The sequence below is a fragment of the Branchiostoma lanceolatum genome, chromosome 9, assembly GCF_035083965.1.
Source record: "Branchiostoma lanceolatum isolate klBraLanc5 chromosome 9, klBraLanc5.hap2, whole genome shotgun sequence".
Lineage (NCBI taxonomy): Eukaryota > Metazoa > Chordata > Leptocardii > Amphioxiformes > Branchiostomatidae > Branchiostoma > Branchiostoma lanceolatum.
This window is the reverse complement of record NC_089730.1, coordinates 21406524-21434096: the sequence shown is the minus strand read 5'-3', so window position 1 is coordinate 21434096 and position 27573 is coordinate 21406524. Positions and strand designations below refer to the sequence as shown.

At 44.8% G+C, this 27573-nt stretch overlaps 1 protein-coding gene across 1 annotated transcript; it reads right to left on the bottom strand.

Annotated features, from left to right (window-relative positions):
- Positions 1-1356: 1356 nt before the first annotated feature.
- On the bottom strand, positions 1357-21630 carry LOC136441694 (major yolk protein-like). Its single transcript, XM_066438132.1, has 24 exons — positions 21517-21630; positions 18736-18877; positions 18100-18208; positions 17303-17543; positions 16865-16955; positions 16114-16226; positions 15368-15534; positions 14782-14877; positions 14155-14334; positions 13314-13487; positions 12722-12957; positions 11915-12094; positions 11171-11362; positions 10636-10792; positions 9921-10082; positions 9414-9494; positions 8921-9094; positions 7763-7976; positions 7063-7158; positions 6222-6443; positions 4731-4917; positions 3686-3903; positions 2256-2461; positions 1357-1585 (listed from the first exon to the last, which is right to left on the bottom strand). The coding sequence occupies exons 1-24, from the start codon at positions 21563-21565 to the stop codon at positions 1502-1504; spliced, it is 3771 nt and encodes a 1256-aa protein (XP_066294229.1). The 5' UTR covers positions 21566-21630; the 3' UTR covers positions 1357-1501.
- Positions 21631-27573: the final 5943 nt, after the last annotated feature.

Here is a 27573-nt window from a genome sequence, read left to right as displayed (position 1 = left end):
AACGCCTCCATAACAACACCCCCCCCTCCAACACAGGCACAGCATTGATATGATATAATGCCATATTTACAGGCCAGGAGAGAGATTAGGAGTAAGTTTACGTACTTGAGTATATGTATGGCCTACTTCAGTCAATATTAAACATGGCAAAATCCTTATTGAATATAGGTAGAATATTTTATAACAATGAATTTAAAGACAGGTAATTATTTCTTGTCATAAAATTCTATTGCTGGAACTTGTATTGACTTTATTCCCACTTATCTTGTTGAAAGGGAATATTGCAAAATAGTTCTTTGCTAGAGTGATGATATACCTTTATTATGACCAACGTTTTTCATTAGTATATAAAAAGAAATATTATTGACATGAAAGGTTTTCAGTTTTTCTGTGTCCCGATTTTTTTTACTTCAAATATGAGATAAAGAGCCATTTGTCTCGTCGTGACATTTCATTGTGTGATATCTCGTACCCGACAAGGTCTGACTTTTCCACTGCAGGCAGTTTTTGGGCTGCCGAGACTGCCTCACTTCTGTGACTTTATAGCACAAACTTCAGATCTTATAGCTGATATCTTGGAATTTTCCAGTTTTAAAGTCATATATCATTAACAAAGGTTCAAACAAACAAATCTTTCCCCTCAGAAAATATGCCAGGAGTTGTGCATTTCAGATGGCATCATTTAAAGCACGTGTCACCCTTTTGAGTTGTCAAACTTTTACTGTTTATCAGTAACTCCAGTACCAATGTCAAATGTTGGAATTCCAACAAGGTACCCGTTATCCTGAAGCTTACTTCACCTGAAGGCAGAGAAGCGTTGTTTTTGCCTGAATGTACGTTTTACTTTTTCTGAGATTCCCGCTGTACACGATACAGCAATTCCATACATCCTCATTACTGCTGTTTATGTCTGTGGGGCTGAAAGGGTTTCCTAGTAGTATGATTAAAGGGGGTGAAGTCTGCCATCTCATCTACACACAATTTAATGTCTTGAATTACTAACCTATTGAACCCTTCTGAAATTGTATTTTATTCATTAACATATCTATTCAGAGTTTTGGTATAAAACCTAGTTTTGCCAGGTCTTTCCTTAGTCACTGACGAAAGACAGCGGATGCTGTCTGAAACATCTGTCTGTTTCAAAATTTTATCCAGTTGCTTGAATAACTATTTTTGGCGTATTTTTTTACCTGGGTGTCTAACCTTCATCAACGTGTAAGCCTTCTCTGTTTACCTCATGTATAGAACGTCTTGTAAAGTCCTGTTTTTACCCTATATATGTACTTACTCTACCAACATGCTCATCATTGTTCTTACTTGTAATTCTACCTTCTTCACAAGTAAAGACAAATCCAATTGTGAGTATACACATATTTATTTACCTGCAGACAAAAGACATAAAGAGTCTTAAACCTACAAAAGAAAGTACGAAACGGAAGTCGAGAGGAAGGTAGTAAAGTTGGAAGTCCTAATTAGTACGCGACGACGTTAAGGTAAGGCCCTAATGATGCATGGAGCACATGGGCATGTGCATGTGCATCCACTCGGGGTGCCAGTAGACGCCCTCCCACCTGTACTCGCACACCTGGGGAACGGCAGGAGAAGGAACGGGGTTAGGATCAAAGGCTGGCGACGAACTAGGGATATGAAATACCTTATATGTAGCAGGGATAAACAGCATTCGGCAGTTCACTGTTCAATTCGATTCAAAACACTGCCGATAAACCGTAAGCTCTAAGGTAATTCTTGTTGTTCCACGTTGTGAAATTCTTGCCAAATAAACAATAAGATTTGAAAACAACTTGGAAATAGTTATGGGTTCAATGCCACTTGGTATCAAAGTATCACTTGGTATCTAAGTCGCAGAAAAAAGTATATTAGAAGGAGTGTTTTTGCAGTAATTTGTATATCTTTCTACTTGTGGGAGATATTTTCTTTCGTCGCATCTCTGATTACGAGAAATCTCTCTTTATCGACCTTTGAAAGACGCACGAAATGCCACAGAAACGCTTGGAGATGTGGCTTTATTCTACGTATGTCAATGAAGAACTTCCAACTACGAATGTTATCTAGTTGTAGATATTGAATATTGTCTTTAAATAGATAAATGAACTTGGAGCACAAGATCGGTGACAAGACAGGATTTGAACCCAGGACCTCCTGACTTGAGGCCAAACACCCTGCCGTTACACCACGCCATATTATAAAGAAAGTCATGTCAGAAAACGCCTGGAGATGTGAATTTTGCTACTCACGTCAGTGAAAGGCTTCTTGATGATGGTCTTCTGCTTGAGGATGGAGGTGAGCGCGGAGGTGTACTTGGGCACGAAGGCCTCCAGGTAGGACTTGTGCAGGCGGGTGCAGGTGCCGAACGGGCTGACGGTGATCTGGGTCTCGGGCACCTGGATGTCCTCGAACCAGTTGTGGGACAGCTCGTGGCGCATCCAGAACTGCTCGTTACCTGCAGAGGATCAATACATCATTAGTCAATAACTAATCAATAAATTAGCAGTCAATCAATAACGAGTCAAGTGACGGGTCCAGAACTGCTCGTTACCTGCAGAGGATCAACAAATAATCAGTCAATACTGCCTGCCTACTGCCTACGTGTTCAGGCCAGAAACTGGCCCCCTGCTTTCCAGGAGGATCCTCCAAGCAGTCCTGTCCCTTGCCCTAGCCTCTGCTTCCCGACTGTTTAAGCCCGTGTCCTTCGCCATTTAGTCAATAACTAATCAATAAATGAGCAGTCGATCGATAACGAGTCAAGTGACGGGTTCAGAACAGCTGCACATTACCTGTGCAGAATGAATAACCAATCAATAACTGATCGATAACTAAGACATGTCCCTGAGACATTAACAAAACATGTCTGCGCAAGATATCAAGAATGGTATAGACAAGAACTGTTTACAAGTTTGGGGTTTTCACCTCTGACCTCGCACATGCACAGTTCAACCCATGAACCAGCTCATTACAAAGGAAATCTCCTTACCCCAGAGGTGCTGGCTCCACTTGTCCCTCTCCCACTAACCTATGATCTACACATATCCCTCTCCCACTAACCCCTGACCCGGCTTATCCCAAAGGAGATCTCCGTACCCCAGAGGTGCTGGCTCCACTTGTCCCTCTCCCACTAACCTATGATCTACACATATCCCTCTCCCACTAACCCATGACCCGGCTTATCCCAAAGGAGATCCCCTTACCCCAGAGGTGGTGGCTCCACATGTCCCTCTCCCACTAACCCCTGACCCGGCTTATTCCAAAGCAGATCTCCTTACCCCAGAGGTGGTGGCTTCACATGTCCCTCTCCCACTAACCCATGAACCAGCTCATTACAAAGGAAATCTTACCCCAGAGGTGCTGGCTCCACATGTCCCTCTCCCACTAACCCATGACCCGGCTTATCCCAAAGTAGATACCCTTACCCCAGAGGTGCTGGCTCCACATATCCCTCTCCCACTAACCCACGAACCGGCTCATTACAAAGGAAATCTCCTTACCCCAGAGGTGGTGGCTCCACATGTCCCTCTCCCACTAACCTATGACCTCCACATGTCCCTCTCCCACTAATCCATGATCCAGCTTATTACAGAGGAGATCTCCTTACCCCAGAGGTGGTGGCTCCACATGTCCCTCTCCCACTAACCTATGACCCGGCTTTTCCCAAAGGAGATCCCCTTACCCCAGAGGTGGTGGCTCCACATGTCCTTCTCCCACTGCTCGGCCTCGTAGCGGTGCTCTGGCAGCTTCCAGTACTCGTCCACGGACCAGGTGGGCACGTAGATGGTCTCGTCGCACGGCACGTACTCGCAGGCGGTGGGGGTCATGACGGACTTGATGTAGCCCAGGCCGGTCTCGCAGGTGAACTCAACGTACTTGCGCACGAAGGTGGTGGGGCGGCTGCGGGGTAAGAGAATTCATTAGTAAACGAGACCACAGCATGTCCATGGCATACAGAAACCGCTTGTCCTGCTGCAGTGCCAAGGTCGGCCACCAGGAGGCTCAAAATCGACCTTGACCATTGGGTCCACAACAACTACCCACATACTAAATATCCTCACAATCCATCCAGAGGCTCTTGAGTTATTCCGTCGGACACAGAGACGTACAAACCAATAACTATACCTCCATTTGTCATGGAGGTAACAAAATGAATCTTACTTAGCATACCTCGATAAATGAAGGCTACAGAATTGTGTATCATCCCTGGCTGATTAGATGTGTGGACAGTCCGAATGTTGCCGTTGATAAGAACGGTGCGGTTTGGTTAGAGTTAGTTTATAATGACTTCCGGCGGACTAGCAGCGTGACACAAATGCTCAACGACCTGCAGTGGCCCCTTCTCTCTGAAAGGAGGAGGAACGCCCGCCTCACCTTCTTCTACAAACTTGTTAATAACCACGTTAATATAGACACTTACAGTTTGCTGAAACCAGCCCAGGGGCGCACCCGGGGGAGCCACGACCTCAAGTTTCACACCATCCACGCAAGAACCGACACATGTAAACACTCTTTCTTTCCCCGTACCATCCCACAATGGAGTACCCTACCTGGCACAGTTACGACGGCTCCCACCGTTGAGTCGTTCCGTGCCAGGCTGGAGGCCTGTCCGCCTTAGCCCGGGACCTCAACCCCCCCCCCCCCCCCTACTTTGCCCCTGATGGGGCTATTTGGGGGTATCATATGTAGATGTAGATGTAGATAAGGTGAGTAGAAGTGCGCCTTACCTGCACATGCGCATGTTGTAGGGGATCTTCTTGCCGACGCGGTTGATGAAGACGGTGCGGTTGATGGACTCTCCGTAGCAGGTGAGGTCCTGCACGACGGCGTTGCACGTGTAGTCGCGCTGGAAGATCACGTTGCTGAAGGTCTGGCCGTGCGCGGTGTACTTGTTGATGTAAGGGTGGTACTCGACTGCGGAGAAGAAAAAGCTCTTTATTGCGCGACAATTGTGACAGGTACTGTGTATGGCAATTGTACTCGACTGCAGAAAGGACAAGGACATTTTAGGATGAGTATCCTCAATGGAAACCAAATTTGTATGAAGCCATATTGCTTTGTTATGAAATTATACAGGAACCTGTCCGTTAGATATGTATTGTTGATATATGGGTGGTACTCGACTGCAGAAAGGACAAGGACATTTTAGGATGAGTATTCTCAATGGAGACCAAAACTGTATGAAGCCTTAAGGCCTTGTCATGAAATAATGCATGAACATGTCCGTTAGAGGTGCACTTGTTGATGTACGACTGGACTTGGATGTATTCTCCATGAACACCAAAGCCGTATCCAGCCTGTCAAATCCTTATGACTATCATGAGATTATGATTAATGGTACATAAGAAACCAGGTTAGATAAGGACATTCAGATATGTCATGAGCTTTGGACCCATGGTTATCTCTTTGGCCTCGCTGGGCTTTTATTCTTACTAACATTCAAGAGAATACAATTCAAGGTACTGCGGGATTGCAGGATTTATAGGTAGATGTCAGGACGAGGGCCTCCAGAGAGTGCATGAGCATGGGGCCCATGGTGATCTCGTAGGTGTGGTTTAACTTTAATCCGATTAAGCTAAGCTAAGCTAAGCTAAGCTATATTAGTGTTAATCTGAGGAGTGGCAGGACTTACAGGTTGATGGCAGGATGAGGGCCTCCAGGGAGTGCATGAGCATGGGGCCCATGGTGATCTCGTAGGTCTGGTTTAACTTTAATCCGGATTAAGCTAAGCTAAGTTAAGCTAAGCTAAGCTAAGCTTAGTTAGGTTATAGCTGTTCTTAGTGCTAATCTGAGGATGGCAGGACTCACAGGTAGAAGGCAGGATGAGGGCCTCCAGGGAGTGCATGAGCATGGGGCCCATGGTGATCTCGTAGGTCTTGTTTAACTTTAATCCGGATTATGTTAGATCAGTGTTAATCTGCAGGACTTACAGGTGGATGGCAGGATGAGGGCCTCCAGGGAGTGCATGAGCATGGGGCCCAGGGTGATCTCGTAGGTCTGGTTTAACTTTAATCCGGATTAAGCTGAGCTAAGCTAAGTTAGATTAGTGCTAATCTGAGGATGGCAGGACTCACGGGTAGAAGGCAGGATGAGGGCCTCCAGGGAGTGCATGAGCATGGGGCCCAGGGTGATCTCGTAGGTCTGGTTTAACTTTAATCCGGATTAAGCTGAGCTAAGCTAAGTTAGATTAGTGCTAATCTGAGGATGGCAGGACTCACAGGTAGAAGGCAGGATGAGGGCCTCCAGGGAGTGCATGAGCATGGGGCCCATGGTGATCTCGTAGGTCTGGTTGACCATGCTGATGGGACTCAGCTGGATGCACTCGTGGTGGAAGCAGGAGTGCTCGCCGAACATGCTGAAGCCCCACTCGTTCTGGCTGGTGGTGCTGAAGATCTTCTGGGCCTCCAGCAGAGCCTTGGTCACCTTCCAGCGCCAGATGCCTGGGGAAGAGGAAGGGTCGTGCTTAGAATCTTAGAAATGGCTAAGAACCCTTGTGCTGGAAAGCATATCTTCAATGAGGGCATTAGGCACCACTCATTACAAAAAAGTGTGACACTTCGTCTTCCACTGCTTCCAAAAAAGAAGTCAAACCCAAAAAAGCGTAGATTGTATTCCTTTGTAGTTCCTAGAAGAATAGCCATTTGTTCCACTTGTCAACATTGTTAACTCGCACTATCTGTAGGACCCTTTATATGCAGTGTTTCATGTTGCAATTAGCCCTCGGGAGAGAACTTGCAAATAAAACACATTAACAATTAATAACAAAAAACCCAATGTAGTATTCTACCACATATTTGCAATAATTAGGAATAACGAAGTACTGAATGCAGATCAAGGTCTTCCTCAACTTTGGTCTTTATCTTTTTATTAGACCAGGGCCTATACGGCAACTTTACAAAAGTGAGGAGATCGACGTGTCAATAGCTGTCAAAGGGACAATATGGCGTGTCTATTCTCAATGATTGGCCACTCTCCAAAAGCAGTTTATTTCTATATCATACAGAGTATTTGCCTTAGTGTGGTGTGCGAATTTCGTTAGTGTGCTAAAAGGATACTTACCGTCCTTGTTGTCGGGGATCATCATGACTGGCATGGGCACTTCGCCGAAGTGGCACTCCTTGACGGTCTCGTGGTTCACGTACTGGATGGTCTTGCCTGGAAAACGGCACGGAGACAGGAGTGTTAGAAATGGGGGTGGAGTCAAATTAGAGATTGAGAGCTTTCACAAAAGGGTGGTGTGTTTAAAGTGGCTAATGCAATGTTATATGATTTATATAGGTTGTCGACCCATACATGTTCAGAATGTAGACCTTGTTGACTTCGTTAAAAAGACTCACAGGCTAAAAGATGCTCAACTTTTGATCTTCAATCGATTCCCTGTTTCTTGCACTTGGGTGATACTACATACTATCACGAGTTTTGTCTAGGACTTAATCAATACAAGCTAGTGGTGTGTGACCAGCTTTTATGTGCCATAAAGCAGTTCTGTGTTGTATCCTAAGTCTTACCGCTGGGGCACACAAGCATGAGGTCCCTTCATAGGACTTTGCGTCATTAAGCTGTATCTTTTCTATAACCCGTGTCTTCCTTATTTTTAAACGCTGGGTCAGACTAGCAAGACGTCCCTTGATAGGATTTGGTGCCATTAAGCTGTTTTGTATCCTACGTGTTTTCCATGTTTCTTACCGCTGGGGCACACCAGCATGAGGTCCCTTGATAGGGTTTGTTGCCATTAAGCTGCCATTAACTTATTACTTACCGCTGGGGCACACAAGCACGACGTCCCTCTTGCGGATCTCGACGTCCTTCAGCAGGTCCTCGATGAGGTGGGACTCGAGGAAGGTGATGTCTCCGCGAAGGTCCTTCAGGCAGTGCATGCTGCCCTTGTAGTGGTAGAAGGGCTCGGACACGGTCTCGGTGCAGCGGTGGTCCTTGTAGCCGGAGCAGGACTCGCACATGTTCTCACGGTGCTCCTAAGGACGGAAAAAACGTTTCAAGTGATGTTATGCTGGCCAAGTTCAGTCTTATCCAACGAAAAAGCTTTCTTACTTTCCAAGTGAAAAGCACAGGTTTTCACGGTGCTCCTGTTGATGGAAATAATGTAATGTCATGTTATCCAAGTTCAGTCTTATCCAACTTTCTTAACTTTCTGAGTCTGAGTGGATACAACAGAAATGATACTAGAGATATGATACTATCTATTTCCAGTTATATCTAAGAGAAAACGTTCTAAATCTTGTGAAAGCCAGCCAGCCAGAAAGAAAGGCTGTCGTGCTGGTCTTGTGGGTGGAACGACAAATCTAAGGTGATGTAATACTATCCGTGTTCAGTCTTATGCAACAGAAAGGCTTTCTTAACGTTCTGAGTGAAAAACACCTGTCAGGTTCTCATGGTGCGTTTGCTCGCGGAATAAAAATCGTAAGATGTGATACTATTATTCTTCAGTTCAAAATAGGACAGAAGAGGTTTCGAAACTTTCTACTCTAAACGGAACGAACATTTTAAGTGATGTCACACTATCACACTGTTCAGTTTCATTCGACAAAAGGTTTGTAGACTTTCCGAGTAAAAATCTAGAAAATTAGGCTTATTGTTAAGCTAGCTATGGGTCTAAATCAACTCAAACTTTAAGGTGGCATGCCAAGTTTACACTGCTATAGCTCATCACCACAAGTAAGATTAACAATATTAGCCCATTCTCAGGTAAGACGAGTGAGCGAACATGTACAGAAACTTGATGTTCAGAGTTGTTCTTGAACGCTAATTAGTTCCACGCATGGTTGCAACGTTAGAGAGAGATAAGTCCAGCTGTTACTGTTAATCCCAACACTCCGTGGAAGAGAATGAGGGATCAGTGTTAGACGCCTTGACGCTGCATTGCAGTTTGACCCTTGAGAAGTACGGCAAAAGAACCTACCGTCATCCTCTGGAGGAATGTCTCGTACCAGGGCTGCTTCCAGATGGGGTTGGTGTAGCGGTTGACGAAGCTCTTGAAGATGGGAGTCTCCATCATGGTCAGGTACTGGGTCATGACGGGCAGGATGTTGATCAGGGGACTCCTCCAGGGCTCAACGGTCAGCTGCTCCTCCAGCTAAACAAACAAACAAACAAACAAACAAACAAACAAATAAATAAATATATAGATTAGTAAATTGTCAACTATAGTGTACTGCCCCGGTTTATTTGATACGGGTCTTGACAACAACCAAAACACATTTTACAAACATATGCACAAAACATGGCTCAGGAAATTGGTCAATTGTAGGCTTTGCAGGATTGCATGTTATGCACTTAAAGAAGAGAGTCTTTTTCACTTGATTGCCGCAAACTTATTTAAATTATATTTCCCCTATGTTTACATTGATTCCGAAATGAATAGTCGCAACACACCAGAACAGCCGGGTACTTACGATGGGCATGTACTCGATGAGGATCTTGGGCAGAAGCTCGGGCAGGTAGGTCTGGAACTGGAAGTACATGTGGCTCTGCAGCTGGGGGGACAAACGACAAAGACAGATGACATTTAGTGGCATGGGTTTGAGTTTTGAGTTTATTCAGAGCCACAAATAGCTTTAAAGTATAGTGCAAACTGTTGTAAATGATGATATATAAGATATTCTTCAGTCAGGTTAAACTTGTTGTTAATAAAGTCATGACATGCTCAAGGGCGGTGGATGTGAAGGAGAGGGAAGGTTGGAAGTTAGGGGGCAGAGTTAAATGTTAACGCAGTACTTACTAGAGAGTCACTAGAGGCATGACCTGCTCAAAGATGGATGGGGTTCAGGTCATGTAAGGTTAAAGTTAATGGGTCAGGGTTCCAGTGTTAAAGCGGTACTTACCAGAGGCATGACCTGCTCCATCAGGGATCTTTGGTTTAAGGTTAGGGGTCAGGGTTCCAAGGTTAAAGCGGTACTTACCAGAGGCATGACCTGGCTGAAGACGGTGGGCTCGAATGTGGTGTACGGCAGGATGGTCTGGTACAGGACCTGGGTCATGACCTTTGGCAAGATGGTGGTCGGGAAGATGTGGGTGAGCATGTAGGGCACCACGGTGTGGGGCATGGGCTTCTCGTAGTACATCTGTGGGGAACAAAAGGACAGTTATACACGGGGAGATGTCAGTGTGTAGGGCATGGGCTACTCGTAGTACATCTGCAGGGAACAAAAGGACGAGCATTCGTTGCCATCGTGTCTTCACCATGCAGCGATTTGAGAGGTAATGTATGCTTGTACAGTCTGTAAGAACACTAATACTTTAACCAAGCACTCCCTGTTTCGGGCAGAAAAGTTTAATCGCATGCAGTAGCAGATTTGAAAATTCATCTGATCTGTTGATAAAAGTGGTCAGTTTTAGATCCACATTTCTACAGACAGATAACTCTTGATATCATAGATTCTTAATGTTAACAATATACCCACTCTTCCGATCGTTATTGCCCTTCCATCCCGAAGTCTTTTGATGTCTATGTGTCTAAGACATATATTTGTACAGCAAGAGATGCTAGGTTAATTAAGTAATTGTTGAGATGGTCCTTACGTCGGAGTTGGGCATGCTCATGAGGTGCTTGTCTAAGACATATATTTACAGCGAGAGATGCTAAGTTGATAAAGGAGTTGTTGAGCTGGTCCTTACGTCGGAGTTGGGCATGCTCATGAGGTGCTTGGGGATGTCCAGCTGCTGGAGGATCTCGGGAGTGAAGATGGTCCTGAGGAACTCGGGGGTGATCATGTTCTTCATCAGCTCAGGGGTCAGCATCTCCTTGATGTACTCAGGAGTGAAGATGGGAGTCCTGGGAACAGATACGAGAAGAAAATAGGTTTAAGATGCTACGAGAAAAAGAGGTCGAAAATAATTACAAGCACGCTTAGCATGGTAGTTAGCTACAGAATGTCTATTATGAATTGGAGAGTGATGATGGGGATACTGTGGCTACCAGAAGGCAGGAAATTATTTCAAATACAGCTTTTCGTAATACACCTTATGATGCTTGATCAGCTCAGGTGTGAAAATCATCAGGACCAGGTTTCCAAACAACATTAACAGGTAGAAAATCATCACTACAGGCAACACCAGAACGTATAAGTCATCAACCTTGTCACATAGCCCCATATCGTCAGATTCACACGCCATCTTGACAGATTATCAGACAGTGATCATGAAAACTTACTCCTTATCGTGGAAGTTGTAGAACTTGAGGTGCTGGGTCAGGGGGTGGATGAACTGCTTGTGGAAGGAGATGGGCACGTGAGTCTTCAGCTTGTTGATGAGCTCGACGGGCATGTCCTTGAAGTAGGGCAGGACGGTGTCGTGGGTGAAGTGCTCGATCTCCTTCTCGATGGGGTAGAAGTGACGCATGAAGCTGCGGAAAGGGAAAAATCACACTTTGAGTAGTTGTTTTTGGGGAGGGGAGCTGCATTTGCAGCCTCGGATTGATTTGTGAGGAGCTTACAATTGGTTGGGTTGAATCCTAGAGTAATGTTGAGCTGCTGCCCTAATTGCAGCCATAGGGCTATGTTTTTTCCCACCCATCCTGGGAAATACCCCCTCTTTTCAGCGGAGTTTACCGCTAAAGGCAGGCGTGTACGCGGTGACTTTTTCATATGAGGGAACTTGTCACATTTTGATACTAGTACGTTTTGGAGCACTCTATAGTCTGTTTGGCAAAGGAACTCATCGAGATGAATTGTCAATTGGAACATTCCATTATAGTTTGAAAGTATGATAAGTTAGGAACTATGTCTGTTTAGCAAAAGACCAAATTCATGCTGAATCTGAAGGAAAGTTTCCGTGACAGTCGGAACATTCCATTCTAAAATTATGGTAAGGACGAGTCCACCAAAGTCTTTTCAACAAAGAAACTAAACAGGATGAATTGTGATGACGTCAGACTATGAGAAGATTCCATCCTGACCTGGGGGTGACGTTCTGGTAGGTGAACCAGGTCCAGGTGGAGGGGACGTTCCATGTGTACCAGTCGGTGAAGTTGGCGAAGAAGGTGTGGTTGTAGCCGTAGTTGAACTCGTACCCGAGGATCAGGTCCTTGGTCATGTTCCAGTGCTTGGCGCCGGGCAGGCAGGTGTGCTTGAAGTACCTGGGAACGAGACGTACGCGGTTAGCTTTGAAGAACAATGAGGAGCTTCGAGCATGCTGCTGTAGACATGTAGACAACGTAATCTAAGGACATCCAAAGCTTGCCACGTACAGTGGCTAGGTAGTCCGCATGCAGAGGTGGTCACAGGTAAGGGGTTGACTTCGTTTTCTCACGTTTCTCACTTGTTGACGGACTGAAAGATATGGCGAGCTTACAATGGACTGAGTGGACTATGTATCAGCTTAACGGCGTCGTGGTAACGAAATGCTGGTCTATACTACATGTGGTTGACTCCTTAGTCTATTTGTACATGTACCTGCTATGTTAAAACTTGTACTATGTAGTACATGTGCCTCCTATTGTAACACATGGACTATGTAGTACACGTGCCTCCTACGGTTAAACATGGACTATGTCATACATTTGCCTGCTATGGTTAAGCCTGCGGATTGTCGGTCTTACTTGTCGACGGACTCGAATATAGAGTCGATGGTGACGCTTCAATGGAGTATGCCGTACATGTTCCTGCTATGGTATAACATGGACTAATACGTGTGCCTATGGTAAAACATTGACTACATATTACATGTGCCTGCAATGGTGAAACAAGCGGGTTGTCGGTCTTACTTGTCGACGGACTCGAAGATGGATCCGATGCGGGGGATGGTGCCGTTGGCCAGCAGCCAGCCGATGGGGTACTGGAAGGAGGACGGGTGGGAGATGCCGGCGTGGCAGGTGTTCAGGTCCTTCAGGTTCACGTACGTCTCGTGGTGGCCGAAGCGCCTCCTGACGGTGTCCTTCAGCATGACACCCACGGTGTAGGTGTAGATGTTGTGGTCGTAGACCTTCTTGCCATCAATGGGCTGGAAGAAGAAATCGTGATTTCTGATGACATTGGATCGTGAAGAGGTGAATCTACATAAACGACAAGCGAGAGAAACAAACACAATATGTCTCAGGGATCCAACTTTCAACGCAGAAATGCCGCTTACTGGCTTGACGGAGTATCTCAAAGGTTTTTTGTTTGACCAGGGCGTTAGTAGGTGGAAGCCATGTATTAGATTCATGTAAAGGGGCGTCACTGTTTTTAAATATCGAGCTGGCAGCTTGAGGTACTCACAGTCTTAAAGTACCAGGACACGAACTAACTGATCAAAGTGCGTAACAGAACGGAGGTATTGTTCTTGTTTAAAGATAAAGTCAAGACAAAACTACTCACGGTCTCGAAGACGTCGAAGTACTGGGACATGAAGGGCTGGAGGAGGAACTCCTTGCCGCCGATGAAGGTGTGCATGGCGTCGGTGGAGACGATGTCGCAGGTGCCGTTGTGCACCATCTTCATGCACTCCAGCTGGGAGGTGGCCAGCACGCAGCCCCAGCTGATCTCGTTCACCTGCAAAAATGTGGTCATCGTGCGTTAGCCCCACCTACCACCTTTTAACAGAAGTGCATGTTGTGCACCATCTTCATGCACTCCAGCTGGGAGGTGGCCAGCACGCAGCCCCAGCTGATCTCGTTCACCTGCAAGAGGGAAAGGTTTAACCGTGCGTGTTAACCGTGCGTTAGCACCACCTACCGGCCCTGAACAAAACTTCATGTTATGCGCTCCAACTGAAAGGTTGCCAGCTGATCACCTGTAGAAATGTGTTCACCGTGTATGAGCGCCACCGATCAAACAATAACATAAGTACAAATCCTGGCGCTTAGAATTGAAAGTGTATAGCGATTCAAATTTGGACGGATACAAAGCCATCATTGTAGCAAACACAGAAATTTCATCACCCCATAAACATGCACCTGTGCTGAACTTGCCCCTTCATAGCGGGTAAAGCAATGGTACATTTTTCTGGCTAGCACTGTTTCTTAAAACCATTCATTTTTAAAAACTACTGTGCATCTTACTGCCTCTCGGTAGACAGACACAATACAATACCACAACATAGAATAGGTCTGGAACTGTACTCATCTACATAGCGTCAATAATCTACATATGAAACATCTATCTGGCTATCACAGTAGCTATAGCTAGGATATTTTTAAGTCAACAGGCAACTTCCTACCTTCTCGGTCTTCATGAAGTACTTCTGCATGTCCAGGCACTTGTGGTAGGACTCCTGGTTGAAGACGCAGAAGCGCGCGGTGGGCAGGGGCTTCAGGGCGTGGCACGTGTCGTAGATCTGGAAGAAGTCGCTGGCGAACTGCTTCTCGGAGTCGATGCGGACCAGGTCGCGGCAGTTGTCCTGGGGGGCAAAAATAAAAGATGAAGATTCGTACCGGTATTGTTTGTGGTGCTACATTTATCCAAAGCTGAAGTTACGCGCCCTTACAACCACGTGTAGGAGTCGCCGGAGAACGGATCACCCCAGCTGCACTAGCCTGATCGGTATCAAACTTCTTCTGGCGTTCAAGTCGTCATCAAAGTAACATATCGATTAAAGGGTTCTGTGGCACCTCTGGCGCATTCCCAGAAAATGCGGACGGACCAGAGGAATCATATGAAGCTACTACTGCGACTACTACTTAACGAAGACAAAACAGGCGCCTTTGACTTTTTTTTGCTTGTAGGGTGACGTGCCTTGCATAAACGAATAAAGCATGGACACAGCAACAATGGATAGAAATCATGTTATTCTAAAACAACGAACTGCGTAATATTACGATAAAGACAGAAGGTGAAGGATTCTTACCTGGAAGATGAGGTCCTTCTTCAGGTGAGGCTTGCAGGCGTAAGAGTCCTCATCGGAGCTGAACATGTCGAAGGTGCGCACCTTGCTGGAGAAGGTCTGCAGGACAAAGTAAAACCGTTATAAAGTCTGCCAAACAACAACAGCGAACAGCGTTAATTTAGGATGAAGCTAGCTCTCTGTATTACAGGATGCTAACTGGATCGAGGACCCCAATCTCCACTTGGCAATGGAACAGATGTCAGAATACCCCGTGAACTTTTCAATATAAAGCGTGATACGATTTAGATAGTCATTTGCGTGTACGCTACATGTACTGCATCCATGATTTAATTTTACATGCCATGGATATCTAAAGCCAATGCAGTAACTGCTTGTAAAGATTTATTTGAAAGCCTAGATATACGACTATGAGCTTTCACTATGAAAACGCAGCGATGCCCCTGTATGTTTTTATAAGACCATCAACTGACGGATAAGAAGACCACATAGGAGAAATCTGTTGCTTTGCCTTGACAGTGCGTGAAAAGGATCTCTACAGCATTTTTGTTACTTTAGAATCTACGGGTAAAACGATGTGTGTTCCCACCTTGACAGCGTTGATGAGCAGGGTCTGCAGGGTGTTGATGTACTCCTGAGAGGCCTTGTGGGAGCAGAGCAGGGTGGGGCGGGGCAGGTAGCCCATGTGGCAGCTCTTGACGTGCCAGCTGTCCAGCTCCTCGGTGTTGTCACGGCACACCAGCTTGTAGTCGCGGCCTGGGGAAAACAGAGGGTGTTAGAATGCCACTTGTATCTATTAGAGAGAACCTCGCACTATGACGTCAAGATCTTCATACACATGTAGTATAAGTACGGTTTTACTGCAGGACTCTGATCAGTCTACTTGCAATCGGTCCTTCCGAAATCGTTTGGAAAGATTTTCCAGTACAAGAACAGGACCAAACTAAATATTTAAACAATCTATGGTGACAATGAAACTAGGGACGGTACAATTTTTGAGGCTCCTTTCATCTGCAGCTGAAGTTACGTCTTCCTAGTGCCTCTTTCTGTACATTGTGGGTAAATCATCTTTACAAAGTTGTAAGGATCGCCTCAAAATCGGTCCTCATTTTGTCTCAAAACTAGAATATGGAATGGAATCTGTGATTATCAAGGTTAAAAATAATTTGGCCATAGAAAGCTGCATGGATAGTGTCTTCTTCCCTAAGTATTAAGGATCGCCTAAAATTGGTTCTTTATTTTGTGTAATAGTTAAAATCTGGTCCATATCCATGAAAGGATTCCACCGGAATTTGTGGCTATCAAGATTGAAAATAGTTAGACCATGAAACTTACCGAACTTCTCGATGAAGGTCTCCATGTAGTGGTGGGGCAGGAAGGTGACCTGACCCTTGCCCTCGGTCAGACAGCGGGAGGCGCCCTCCAGGCCGGAGTACTTGTCGAGGTACCTGGAAAACAAATCATGGGATAAGTTTAGTTGAATGTTCAGTTCAGCTCATCCTCTGTGAGGTGACACAAACGTGTCCACAGGTCCCTGTCGGGCATGACAGAGCAGAGTTCATCATCTTTAAGACTCATTACGTCTTCGAACAACGTTTTAAGTGTCAAATATAGGTGACCACCCCTCATGGGATAAAAGGTGCTATTCTACTACGCAAGTACACTACACAATACACGTTTGGTAATTCCAGCATTGTTAAAAATATTACATTATTCATTTGAGCGATTTAGAATTTGGACACTTCGAATCTGTTATCTTAGTGTGCGCATCCATTTTAGATAGATGAATAAAGGATTTTTCAGCCGATATCTAAAGATTTCCAACCTGCACTGTACGCTAACATGCTGTATTTCTACTTGAAAAACATGCGCAGAACCTGACGATATGGAAATGTATACGGACACGAATATCAGTGATTTACAATGAATCTATAAGTCCAGAAAGGGTTCTCACTCGTGGCAGTGTGACGAAAACTAGAAATTATTAGATTTTGCCCCCTAGCGGCTTACCATGGTAATGCAGCGGAACTTCCGGAATTGATATCTCGTTTACAATAAAACTATGAACTCCAGAAAGTGTTCTTACTCGTGGCAGTACTCGCGGTCCTCAGAGCCGCACAGCTCGCACAGGGTGCTGGGGATGGTGCGGTTGTAGTTCAGGTAGCTCTTCAGGATACCTGTGGAAACACAGCGCCGGTCGATCAGCAAACAAGCATCTACAGCATTTCAGGGGTCATTTTACAGGTCTTCATGACTTATGTTCTCCACATTGCACTTGACTATTAAAAGTCGATGTAAGACGTCATTGTATAACGCATACTGCACATTGAAATATGATAAAATTGAAACCTATAATGAAGGAGAGCGAGCCTTGCTTGTACTATCCTGCAGCCCGTTCCTTTTAGGAGGAAAAAAACGACTGCGTGAGATGACAAAAATATTTTAAACTAAAGGACCCATACCGGCGAGGCAAACGGTAAGGTGCTCTATTTGAAAGAGAGTCGTCAAGAAAAGAGGGTCTTACCAGGGACGCAGCTCTTCTCGAAGAAGTGGACGAAGCTGTCCATCATGTTGCCCTTGTGGGGGATGATGTCGTGGTGGATCATGTGGCACACGGGCAGCTTGAAGCTGGTGGGCTCGTACACGGAGGCGTGGCAGGTGGTCTTGCCCTCCAGGTCGCGCCAGGTGGAGATGGGGGAGGACTTGGGCACAACGGCCAGGCTGATGGACTCCCAGGACTTCATGTGCTTGGAGACACCCAGCTGCTGTGGTTAGAGGTAAACATGTCAGTAACGAAAGACACAAACAAACAAATAAACAAACAGACAGACAAACAAACAAACAAACAGGCAAACGGACAAACAAAGGGGATGGGGGAGGACTTGGGCACAACAGCCAGGCTGATGGACTCCCAGGACTACATGTGCTTGGAGACTCCCAGCTGCTGTGGTTAGAGGTAAACATGTCAGAAAAAAAAAAGAAAAAAAAAAGAAAGATGGGTGGTGGCTTATACACAAAAGCCAGTCTAAAGGACTTCCAGGACTTGTGCTTGGAGACACCCTGGTTCTAATTCTCTTCTCAGCTTCTCAGGTTAAAGAGCGTGGATTTTTGAACACAAACGGATTGACAGACACAGAAACAAACCACAATTACATTAATAGTCCAACAAACGGGAAGGGTAAACTTAAGCTTTTAGACTAAATGCTTTTAGATGTCATTAGAGCTTTGTGTCTGGAGGTTATCAACAGATAAAACAGACTGAAAACATCACTGGTGCATGGCGCACTAATGAAAATCCATAGGCGGCGCTTTCCAGCCTACCTTGATCTCGGGCAGCTCGTACAGGATGGGCTTCAGGTGGTGGGTGCGGATGCCGGTGTAGATGTCCTCGCCCTTAGTCATGACGACATCGGCGAATCCAAGGTCAACCCTGGGGCACAACAGCAAATATCAGTCTCAGAGACTTACAGACAACAAGACTCAAGAGTAACGCCATTCTAACAGTTTATGACAACGAAGACGTCTGTCTGCCGTTCAGTCGTTTTTTTGAGAGGGTTGAGAATACTTGCAGAAATATTTGAAACACCAAACACATACAGACACATCGACAGACACACACGCACGCACACACACACACACACACACACACACACATACATACACACACACACACAGACACACACACACACACAAACACACACACGCACGCACACACACACACACACATACATACACACACACAGACACACACACAGACACACACATACATACACACACACACAGACACACACACACACACACACAGACACACACAGACACACACACACACACACACGCGGACACACACACACACACACGCACACACACACACACACACACACACACACACACACATACACACACAAACACACACACACACACACACATACATACACACACAAACACTGTTCTACTGACCACTTCATGCACTGGTCCACGGACTGAGCCAGCACGCAGGTCCACTCCCAGTGCGGCTCGCCCATGTTGTAGCGGAACTCCGTCACCATGCGCTCGCATTTCTGCAACTCGCACTCGGAGGTCACACACCACCTCACGGGGTCTACGGAGGGAAAGGAAAAAAAGATTATCCATTCAGAACTTTACAGGCGGCTGCCCTTCCGCTGGTCCTGACAAAATGAATGCGCTGTTTCAGATGCAGGACATTTCTAGATCTCTACAACGAACTGCGAACCACGACACCGTTGTCATGATTGCAGCCGTATACCATTTTCCAGCAGCTTCAAACATAGACCAGCAACTGTACAATCTGAATTAGACTCGTCAACTTTTGCTCCAGCAACATCGATATACGATGTGTTATGGTTCAACTACTTCCTACTTATCCGTCAATCCAGCAATATAATCCTCTTTGTGACAGGTGTGAAAGGCCGTTAACATCACCACTACAGTACAAAACAGAACACACTGGCAATCGAGCAGAGAAAATTCAAGAAAGTTGTTTAAAGGTTTAATAAGTTTTCAATGTGTTTCACAAGCTTATCAATAACTTAGTCTATGTAATATAAACCAGTCGTCCCCGTGTTCCACCGCTAGCATGCATGTTAAAACGAACGTGGCTATGACGGCGGTCTGCGGACGAGGAGGATTGTCATTGAGTCGTCTAAACATGCTTCAGAAACAATGTCTACGCCAAGGAAACAGCTTATCAATGCCGATGGAATCCCCTAAACTGCAGCTGACTTTACGCCATATCACAGCACATTTGTCACTTTGAAATCTGCACAACTGGAATATAGAGTGAAACTTTTTAAAGTGTTAGACACTTTGTTGGCCGCGGTTATTTGGGCAAAACAAACAGTGATCTGAACTGCATGTTTTTGAAGTAGCGTCTCGGGAACGAAGTACGTTTTTTAAAGCTTTATCAATGCATATCCCACAATTCCTCGCCAACGGAAATTTCCACCATGAGCTGGTAGCTGTTGGACCATACTATTCTATAGGGGTGATATCTCCCCCCACTCTCACCCCGTGACTTGCACTGTCCAAATCTGGGTGGGAGTGTTGAACTATTGCCCGGTTCGGACCGACCAAAGTGCGGGCCTTATCTCAGCCAACCCAGCAAACTGTGTAAAAACAACCTGCCAAACAGCACAAAATCAATAAGTTCAGCGCCCTGCACAATGCGTTTAACTGTATGTTTGTGTGCCTCCGTTCATCATGCGGCGATCAAAATGACAAAGGTCGAGAGAGTTGTTTTTCTGCGGCCCTGCAGGGGGCGAGTCGGATACGTCAGGCTGAACTCTTGATCTTTGGAACGGCAGAGTGGATGGATGGTGGGAGAATTTGTACAAGAGGGGAGCGAGGCCAGGACTTGAGAGGTGGCTAAGGGGCCGATATGAAGCCCCACAAAACCGACCATGGCCTGCCGACCTTCCCAAAACTATAGTGTCGGTTTGATAGAAAGGGTTGAGGGAGCATTTGTTGAGGAGGGGAGCAAGGACAGAACTAAAGAGGAGGGAAAAGGGCTGGCATAAAGTCCCGGTCACACAAAGCCGATCATGGCCTCCTGAACTTCTCCGGACTGTGGTTTAAAGATGGAAAAAGTGTGATGAGGGAGAAATGGGAGAGAAAGGAAAGAACAAAGGAAGGAAAACGCAGCTGAAAAACAATTTCGCACGCAAATATCAAGAAAGATGACGAAGTATTAAAAGATAGAAATATGATGAAAGATAATTATCATCAGATATGATCAGAACGTTTGAAGGTGCAGAACTTAGAGAACAAGTGTTTGGATGTGACACAACCCGCTGCATGCCATCATTGACAAATGCAGATAAAATAAGAAAGAAATAAGAATGATAGACGATGATTGACTAGAACGGAGAAAAGTAAAAACCATCAGTACGGAATGCAAGGACATGAGTTGATATATTATTAGGGTGTGGCGCACTGGTGGCGGCAGGGTGTCTGCCTCTCGTCACCTCTAGCTCGTTTTATGTCGCTGACTGTTCTGAACTTTTAAGCCACGTTCGTCTATTGGTTGATTCGATGGGCTGCGCTGACGAATCACGAGGCTGCAAAGTGGCCCACCCCCCATTCCCACAGCTCTGATTGGTCGAAAATCCTTTGAAGTTTATATCTCAAAGGTTAGACCAGCGGCTTGGTATCAGTGAAAACCCTGATCCGAGCGCAACTCGAAAAAATCTGCGATTTTTCACTTGCAAGGACTTGTACGTCAACTTGCAGAAATAACCTCAAAGGTCCAACATTTGATGGAAAACACGCGTTGCCATTTAAAATGTGTGGAAACATGTTGGACCTAGAGTCGTTTTGGTGAACTGTTAACATTGAAATAATTTGGTCCTATGATCACACGATTTTACCGCCTAAGACGTAGTTTCTACCGATCGCGAATCTTTCATTATTTCATACTTATTCCTCCAATGCAACACAAACTGCCTTTTTCGAATTGTTTAAGTGCTACGTTGTAAATAAATGAGCCGCAGAAAGGATGTATGGATTACTCGAACGAGCGTTGACATTCTTAACAGTAAGAAAAACGATTCTACCACCTCTTACGTTCTTCCGATCGCGAATCCGGCATAAATTGCTAATTTTTGATTTAACGTGAAAGCCATTCACTATTCACGTATGATTGTCCGGCCTGCACCAGTAATATTGCAACTTTCCTTCGAAACCAACATTTAGAACTGCTAGTGCTAAAGAAAGCCGACTTACCAACAGCGTTGGCAAAAGCCACAGCGAGGAGAAGGAGGAACAGCTTCATGGTTACTGTCTTCAGTCGTCCTGTGAGGCGGACCGCGGCGCACACGGACTTTTATAGCTCAGTGGGGACCGCCCAAGATCGAATTTTCCCTTGGACAAAATCTAGTCGTTATCAACAATTTTTATCCACATTTTACAAAGATTGAACAAAAAGATGTTGTTTTGCGTCCGTCAAAGGAACCCTTTACCCACCCCCTGACAAACAATGCACCCATTGGCTGATATGAGACCCTGCTGAGGCAGGTTGGCACCCATACCGGCACGCCGGGCACGTTGCCCTGGTTCAGCAGATTCTTATCGGGCCAAGTTTTGACTGACAGCTACATTGTGTTGAGGACCCTAACTTGCCCATTGTAATACTTCACAAATAATGTCACATATAACGAGGCGTGAAAAGTACAAACACTGCAAAGTGTCAGATATGACAAAAAGTGCTGGCGTGGGTTGATTTCGAAGTGGCTGAACTTGGCAATGAGAGTACTCTCCAAGCAGAGGAGTGGTTACGGCTAATTTTTGACGTGTTTGAAGGCGTTTTTGTCGAGCTTTCTACTTTGTCATGTTTTTCCTCCCTATAAACCACACTTACAAACTTGGAGAGTAAATGAGAGCAAGTGTGGGAGCGACACTGGACATGTGAGAACATGTCGGTGGTCAGATTGCCATTTTAAGTATGATAGTGACCTCTTTATTTCCCACTTTTAAAAAACGCTTGATACCACACCGTATTTGTTTGGTTTGGATCTTACAGACACACAACCTGGGCTGCCCGAGTAGCCAATCATTATTACAAATGGCTAACCCTGCTGACAACAAATACGGCATTGTACTGTAAAAGTACCCACCGCCGCGTGCCTGCGAGGCTGGTGCGTTACGTCCAATGGTGGTTATACTCACGGAGTAATACAGATAAGGATACCGCCTTGTGGGTACAAAGTACACACTAGTAAGATGGCCTAAACATGGTAGCCGCAGTGTGTATTGGTAAAACAGCTTTGTCATGAGTACAAAAAAATACCCGTGTTTGCTTCAAAGGTTCGTCGGAGACTATCTAGGTTCAAAGTACGTACAGTACGCGCCAATTGCCCGACGTGGGGATATTTCTATCCGTATTTTTAATCCCTACGTCGCTTCACTTAATGGTTGTCATGCCTAGATATTTCTTCACACTTAATCTTAGAGGTCTCATAGTTCACGTGCCTTTCCACTCCGAGCTCTTCTCAAGCAGAACATGCCACCTAACCGACTGCGTGTGCTCGAAGACCTCGCCTGTTGACTGACCAAACTCTCCATGCATAAGTGCTGTGTTTGACACGCTGAAAGATTTGCGAAGAATTAACGACCGATCTTGAAAACAACTTGCTGCAGCAGCAGATTGGACCAGGTCAAAGGTGTAAGTACATAAATCAGCTGTACAGTTTGGGCACCCCTCTTGTTATGAATGTTATTTTAGGGCACGGTTAAATTCGCCGTTGTCATCCAATTGGCTGGGCGACTGAATATATCCTACCGGACACGGGATCGAAATCCTGGCATACGTGTTTGGCCTTCCTGTACAAATTTGCATTAAGATTTTGAGAGTACCTATCTTTTTTACATTTAGACTGTCAGAAGGTCCGAGAGAGTTCAATGGGGAACAGTTCAAAGTAAAACATATGAGAGGTGAAAACATGATGCGCTACTTTGGTCAGATGCACTGGATAAAGATTATCACCTGCAGCATGGTAGTGATAAACTAAAGGAACGTCGTCTGTAAAACACCCGAAACTTGTTTACATCCGAAACCTTTTGAAAGATATCATAAATCAGTGTTCAGTTATTAAAAAAAAAACAGCGATGCGTGAGGTGAGGACAATCCAGCTATCATGTGTGGGTGACGTCACAAAGAGGATAGAAACAACTCCGTTTGCCTTGCCACGATGCGCAAATACCGTTATCTTCCTGAAGCTGTTGATGAGCTAAATGTTGAGAATCTATTTGATAACGAGTGTAATTAGCGGGGAGTTATGACGCGTTTATCGCCGTGCGTTTGTCCATGACGACCGCGAGAGACAACATTTTCATCTTGTGTTACGCCGTTTCTTATTTGCCGATGGCGACAAAGCATTCCGGGCCTTAGGAGATACAGTCAAACCTGCCTATAGCGGTCACTCAAGGGACTGGCCAAAACTGGCCGCTAAGGACAGGTGGCCGCTATGGAGAAAATGTCGATTAATTGACCACGAGAGACACATGTTTTCAGTACCCACTGAGATACATTTATTCACCGTACAGTACACATGTAAACAGGTAAGGCACATTTTAGAAGTTCGATTGTTGTTCTTTTACTCCTAGATAGTTAAGAACAAAATACATGTTGCTCAGTTGTCACTTACTGTTCGTTTTCGACCGTTTTCAAACATAAAATCGTGGCGACAATATTCCTTAGTCTCTTGTTGTGTTGGTTCGGTTCCCGCGTGGCTTGTGTTGATCAGCATCTACCATTATACTAATAGGGTACTCAGAAGAAGGTCGCTCTTTTGAGGGCTTTTTGTCTTTTCAGAAAATTGCACCAGCCCAAATTTGACATCATAGTGATATTATTCACATTCATTTTGAAGCTTTTGGTTTAGTAATTATCCTCAGTGATACTTTGCAGCAAAATAAATTTAGTATATTATACTTCCGTAACAGTGGTGTCTTCCGTTGACCTTTATGCTGCTACCTATCCAGTTTGTATCAGCGCCATTTTGAAAATTGCGCGAAACACGTTTTGAGCACAAGTTGAAAGAATTCCCGGTGTAATATTTGTCCAGTCGAAATGCACAAAAATGATCAATTTTACCCCGATGTACAAACGCAAGCCATGTGAAGAAAATTATACTGACTTCGCGTCAAACCATGGATTTTCTAACAAAGATAAAACATTCTGGTTTTCTTTATTATGATCCTATCCAGTTGAGTCCACATAAATTTGATAACTGCGTGAAAAAATGAAGATTTTGAACCCGCCGTGCGGTGGCGATGCGGCTTCTACCGGCGCGCCGTGACCGTTATCGGCAGTGTTACTGTACTCGCGGGACCGAAAATCGTCTGGCCGCGACCGCGTTGGACAGGTGGCCGCTATAGCCTAATTCTTAATGCTTATGTCAATGGGAAAAATCCAAGGGACCGGCAAAAAGTGACCACTATGGGCAGGTGGCCGCTATGCAAAGGTGACCGCTAATACAGGTTTGACTGTACCAGGCAATGGTCAGGATGGCTGCCAGCTACCATCACTTACTCGATCACTCAGTTGATCGGGATTCTACAGGATTGAGTTTGCTTTTATTGTAGCGGGGTTCCAATTAGCTCATAATGAATACAGATAGTCAGAATAATACATGTACCAGAAATATTACAAAAATTAAACGAATTCAACCTTTTGTGTGCATTTGAATGTGTGATATTAGATATGTTTGCTATGGAAAGTGACTATAACCATAAGGAAAATGAATTCGTATGTGTTGACGTTAGGAAAAGTGAACTCAGCACTTTCTAATATCACAGGCTCTCCGCGCTATGAATTATGCATGTGTTAAGTTGCTGCGATTTGCAGACTAAGCATACGGAGGGTCTGCATGGGGGTTCGAGTTACGCTTGACTGCAGATTCGGGAGAGCTGACACTCGCATATCTCAATATTGATTTCTTTCACCACATGACACGAGCTTCGAAATTACCAAGAAACACATACGCAGATCAGTTTTCTACGAACCATATATACATGTATATGTAAAATCTAAACGGTTCACAAAGTCTTGTAGAAATGCATGCTGACACAGCCTCCTGTCAGTGTACGCCTTGGCTCAGAGCCAGGCCCGGTGATTTCCGGTGACAAAGGTAGCAACGCGGGGTGCCGCCCTGCCCAGCTGATTTATGTAACACCCTTGTTGACCCTTTAAAAATTGCTGTTGCAGCAGGTTGTTGTCAAGATCAGTTGTAAATCCTGAACAAAGCTTTCAACGTGTAAACACAACACTTGTGCATGGAGAGTTTGTTCATCAAACAAGCCGGGAGTTAAAAAACACTCAGAACTTGATTTGCTTGAAAACAACTTCTAATACAAACTAGGGACCTGGTGTCATTAGTGCTAGGATGAAGAAAATGAGACAAGCGCATGCGCATGGTACAGAACAGCAGACAGACAGATACTAAGAAGACTTGGATAGGTTCACAATCTCTTTTTCTCTCTGTACCTCTCTCTCTGTAACTATCTCTCTCTGTACCTCTCTGTCTCTCTGTACCTCTCTTTTCTCTGTACCTCTCTCTTTTCTCTGCCCCACTCTCTCCCTCTCTTGTTCTCTCTCTCTACCTCCCCCTTATAACTTCCCCCTGTCTCATTGTATTCGCTCATCATTCCCGAAAATGACCAAGGGCATTCTTAGTCAAAGAGGCAGGGCCACGATGCCGTGCAGTAGGGCACAAGTCATTGTGCCAAAAGAAGTGGGCTTTGAACCCTGGATTTTCTTGATCAGATGAAGGGCAAATAAAACTGGATCCCGTCCTAAACAAACATGTCGCACCAGCCATACGGTGATTTGATCTCTTAAGTGTTTTTCAATGTTCTTTTACTCCCACTGGATTGGTCAAACATCATTTTTTGCTTACAAAGGACATCACTTATTTAAATCGTTAACTTCTTTTGTCAAAAACATCTCGATGTTTAGGGAACTTTGACCGCAGCAATACTGATTAATCACCCTGTCAGCAGGGATGTTGACTTTATGTTCTACATGATATGACAAACATGACATGGCAAACAGTTGTAAACCTTCACGCGTGAGGGAATTTGTCTCATTGTAACGGCAGAAGTGTGGAGTCAGATTTGTGAACTAAATACTTACTGTGTTGACGCATTGTCACGTGTGGGGGGGGGGCGCAATGTGTCAACCCTTCAAGTGTCTGTTACTGAGATTATAAAAGTATAAGTTGTCCTTTTTTTCTGCCGAAATGATTTGTCATATAAGGATCCTACTTTTGCTCGGCAGATTCCTTTTTCCTTCCTTTTGCCTGTACCTTGCATGTGGGAAATCGAATACTCATTAACCAAAATCTAAATATACATTACACTGAAGCTATGCGTTCTTCAGATGGTTATTCATGCCATCACCGATCAAATTAAATTTGCTATCACTGATACAGTATACATGTACATGTATTTACATACATTTTTGCAAATATTTGCTTTGAAGGGTTACACATAACTTTTTGTATGAGTTTTTAAGTCTCTATAGAATAGAGTTAAAAGCTGCGATTGTTTTTGATGAAGTCTTAATGTAAACGTTGATCAATAAAAGCAATATCGGACTCCTGGCGCTGAGTAAATGTTGATTTGACGTTACAGCCGGCAGTTCAGCCGATAAACACGCTCAGGGCACGATAAGGATTCTGGCACTGTTTATCGAACTAAATGAGCACAAACAAATGTACTGATTTATGGTTTATGGCCTCTTATTAGGTAAGGTTATTGGTAACTCACTGTGTTTCACACTGACTCCTGTCCGTTAACAAAGGGGACGATTTATAATCACTGAAATGTCTCGTTATCGTACTTATATGCAATAAATGCCGCTGTTGCCATGCAATGTACAAGCCACTTTCCCCAGCTTTTGGTTAACAAACAGCTTCCAGTATACATTAGAATGTACGTAACTAAAACAGATTTTACACTCTGCTATAGATATACATCGATCTTATAACCAACTCCGCGCGTGCAGAAGAACATCACCACTAGAAGGCGTATGTGTTAAAAACTGAGTTGAATTTCATAACTTAATCAAAGCTAAACACGACCTAATATTCTGTTTTCCTTTGCCCACACGGTCAATCCTTTCGCCATGACAAAATAACGGGAAGAGGACCTTGAGAGCACAAAAACAACGGTCAGTATTTATTTGTTTACGAGTGTTGCTTTCTCTATTTATAGGAAACCCAAACAACAAACATCCGAATTCAACACTGCATGTCCTTGGGCCTTTAACCAATGACAGTT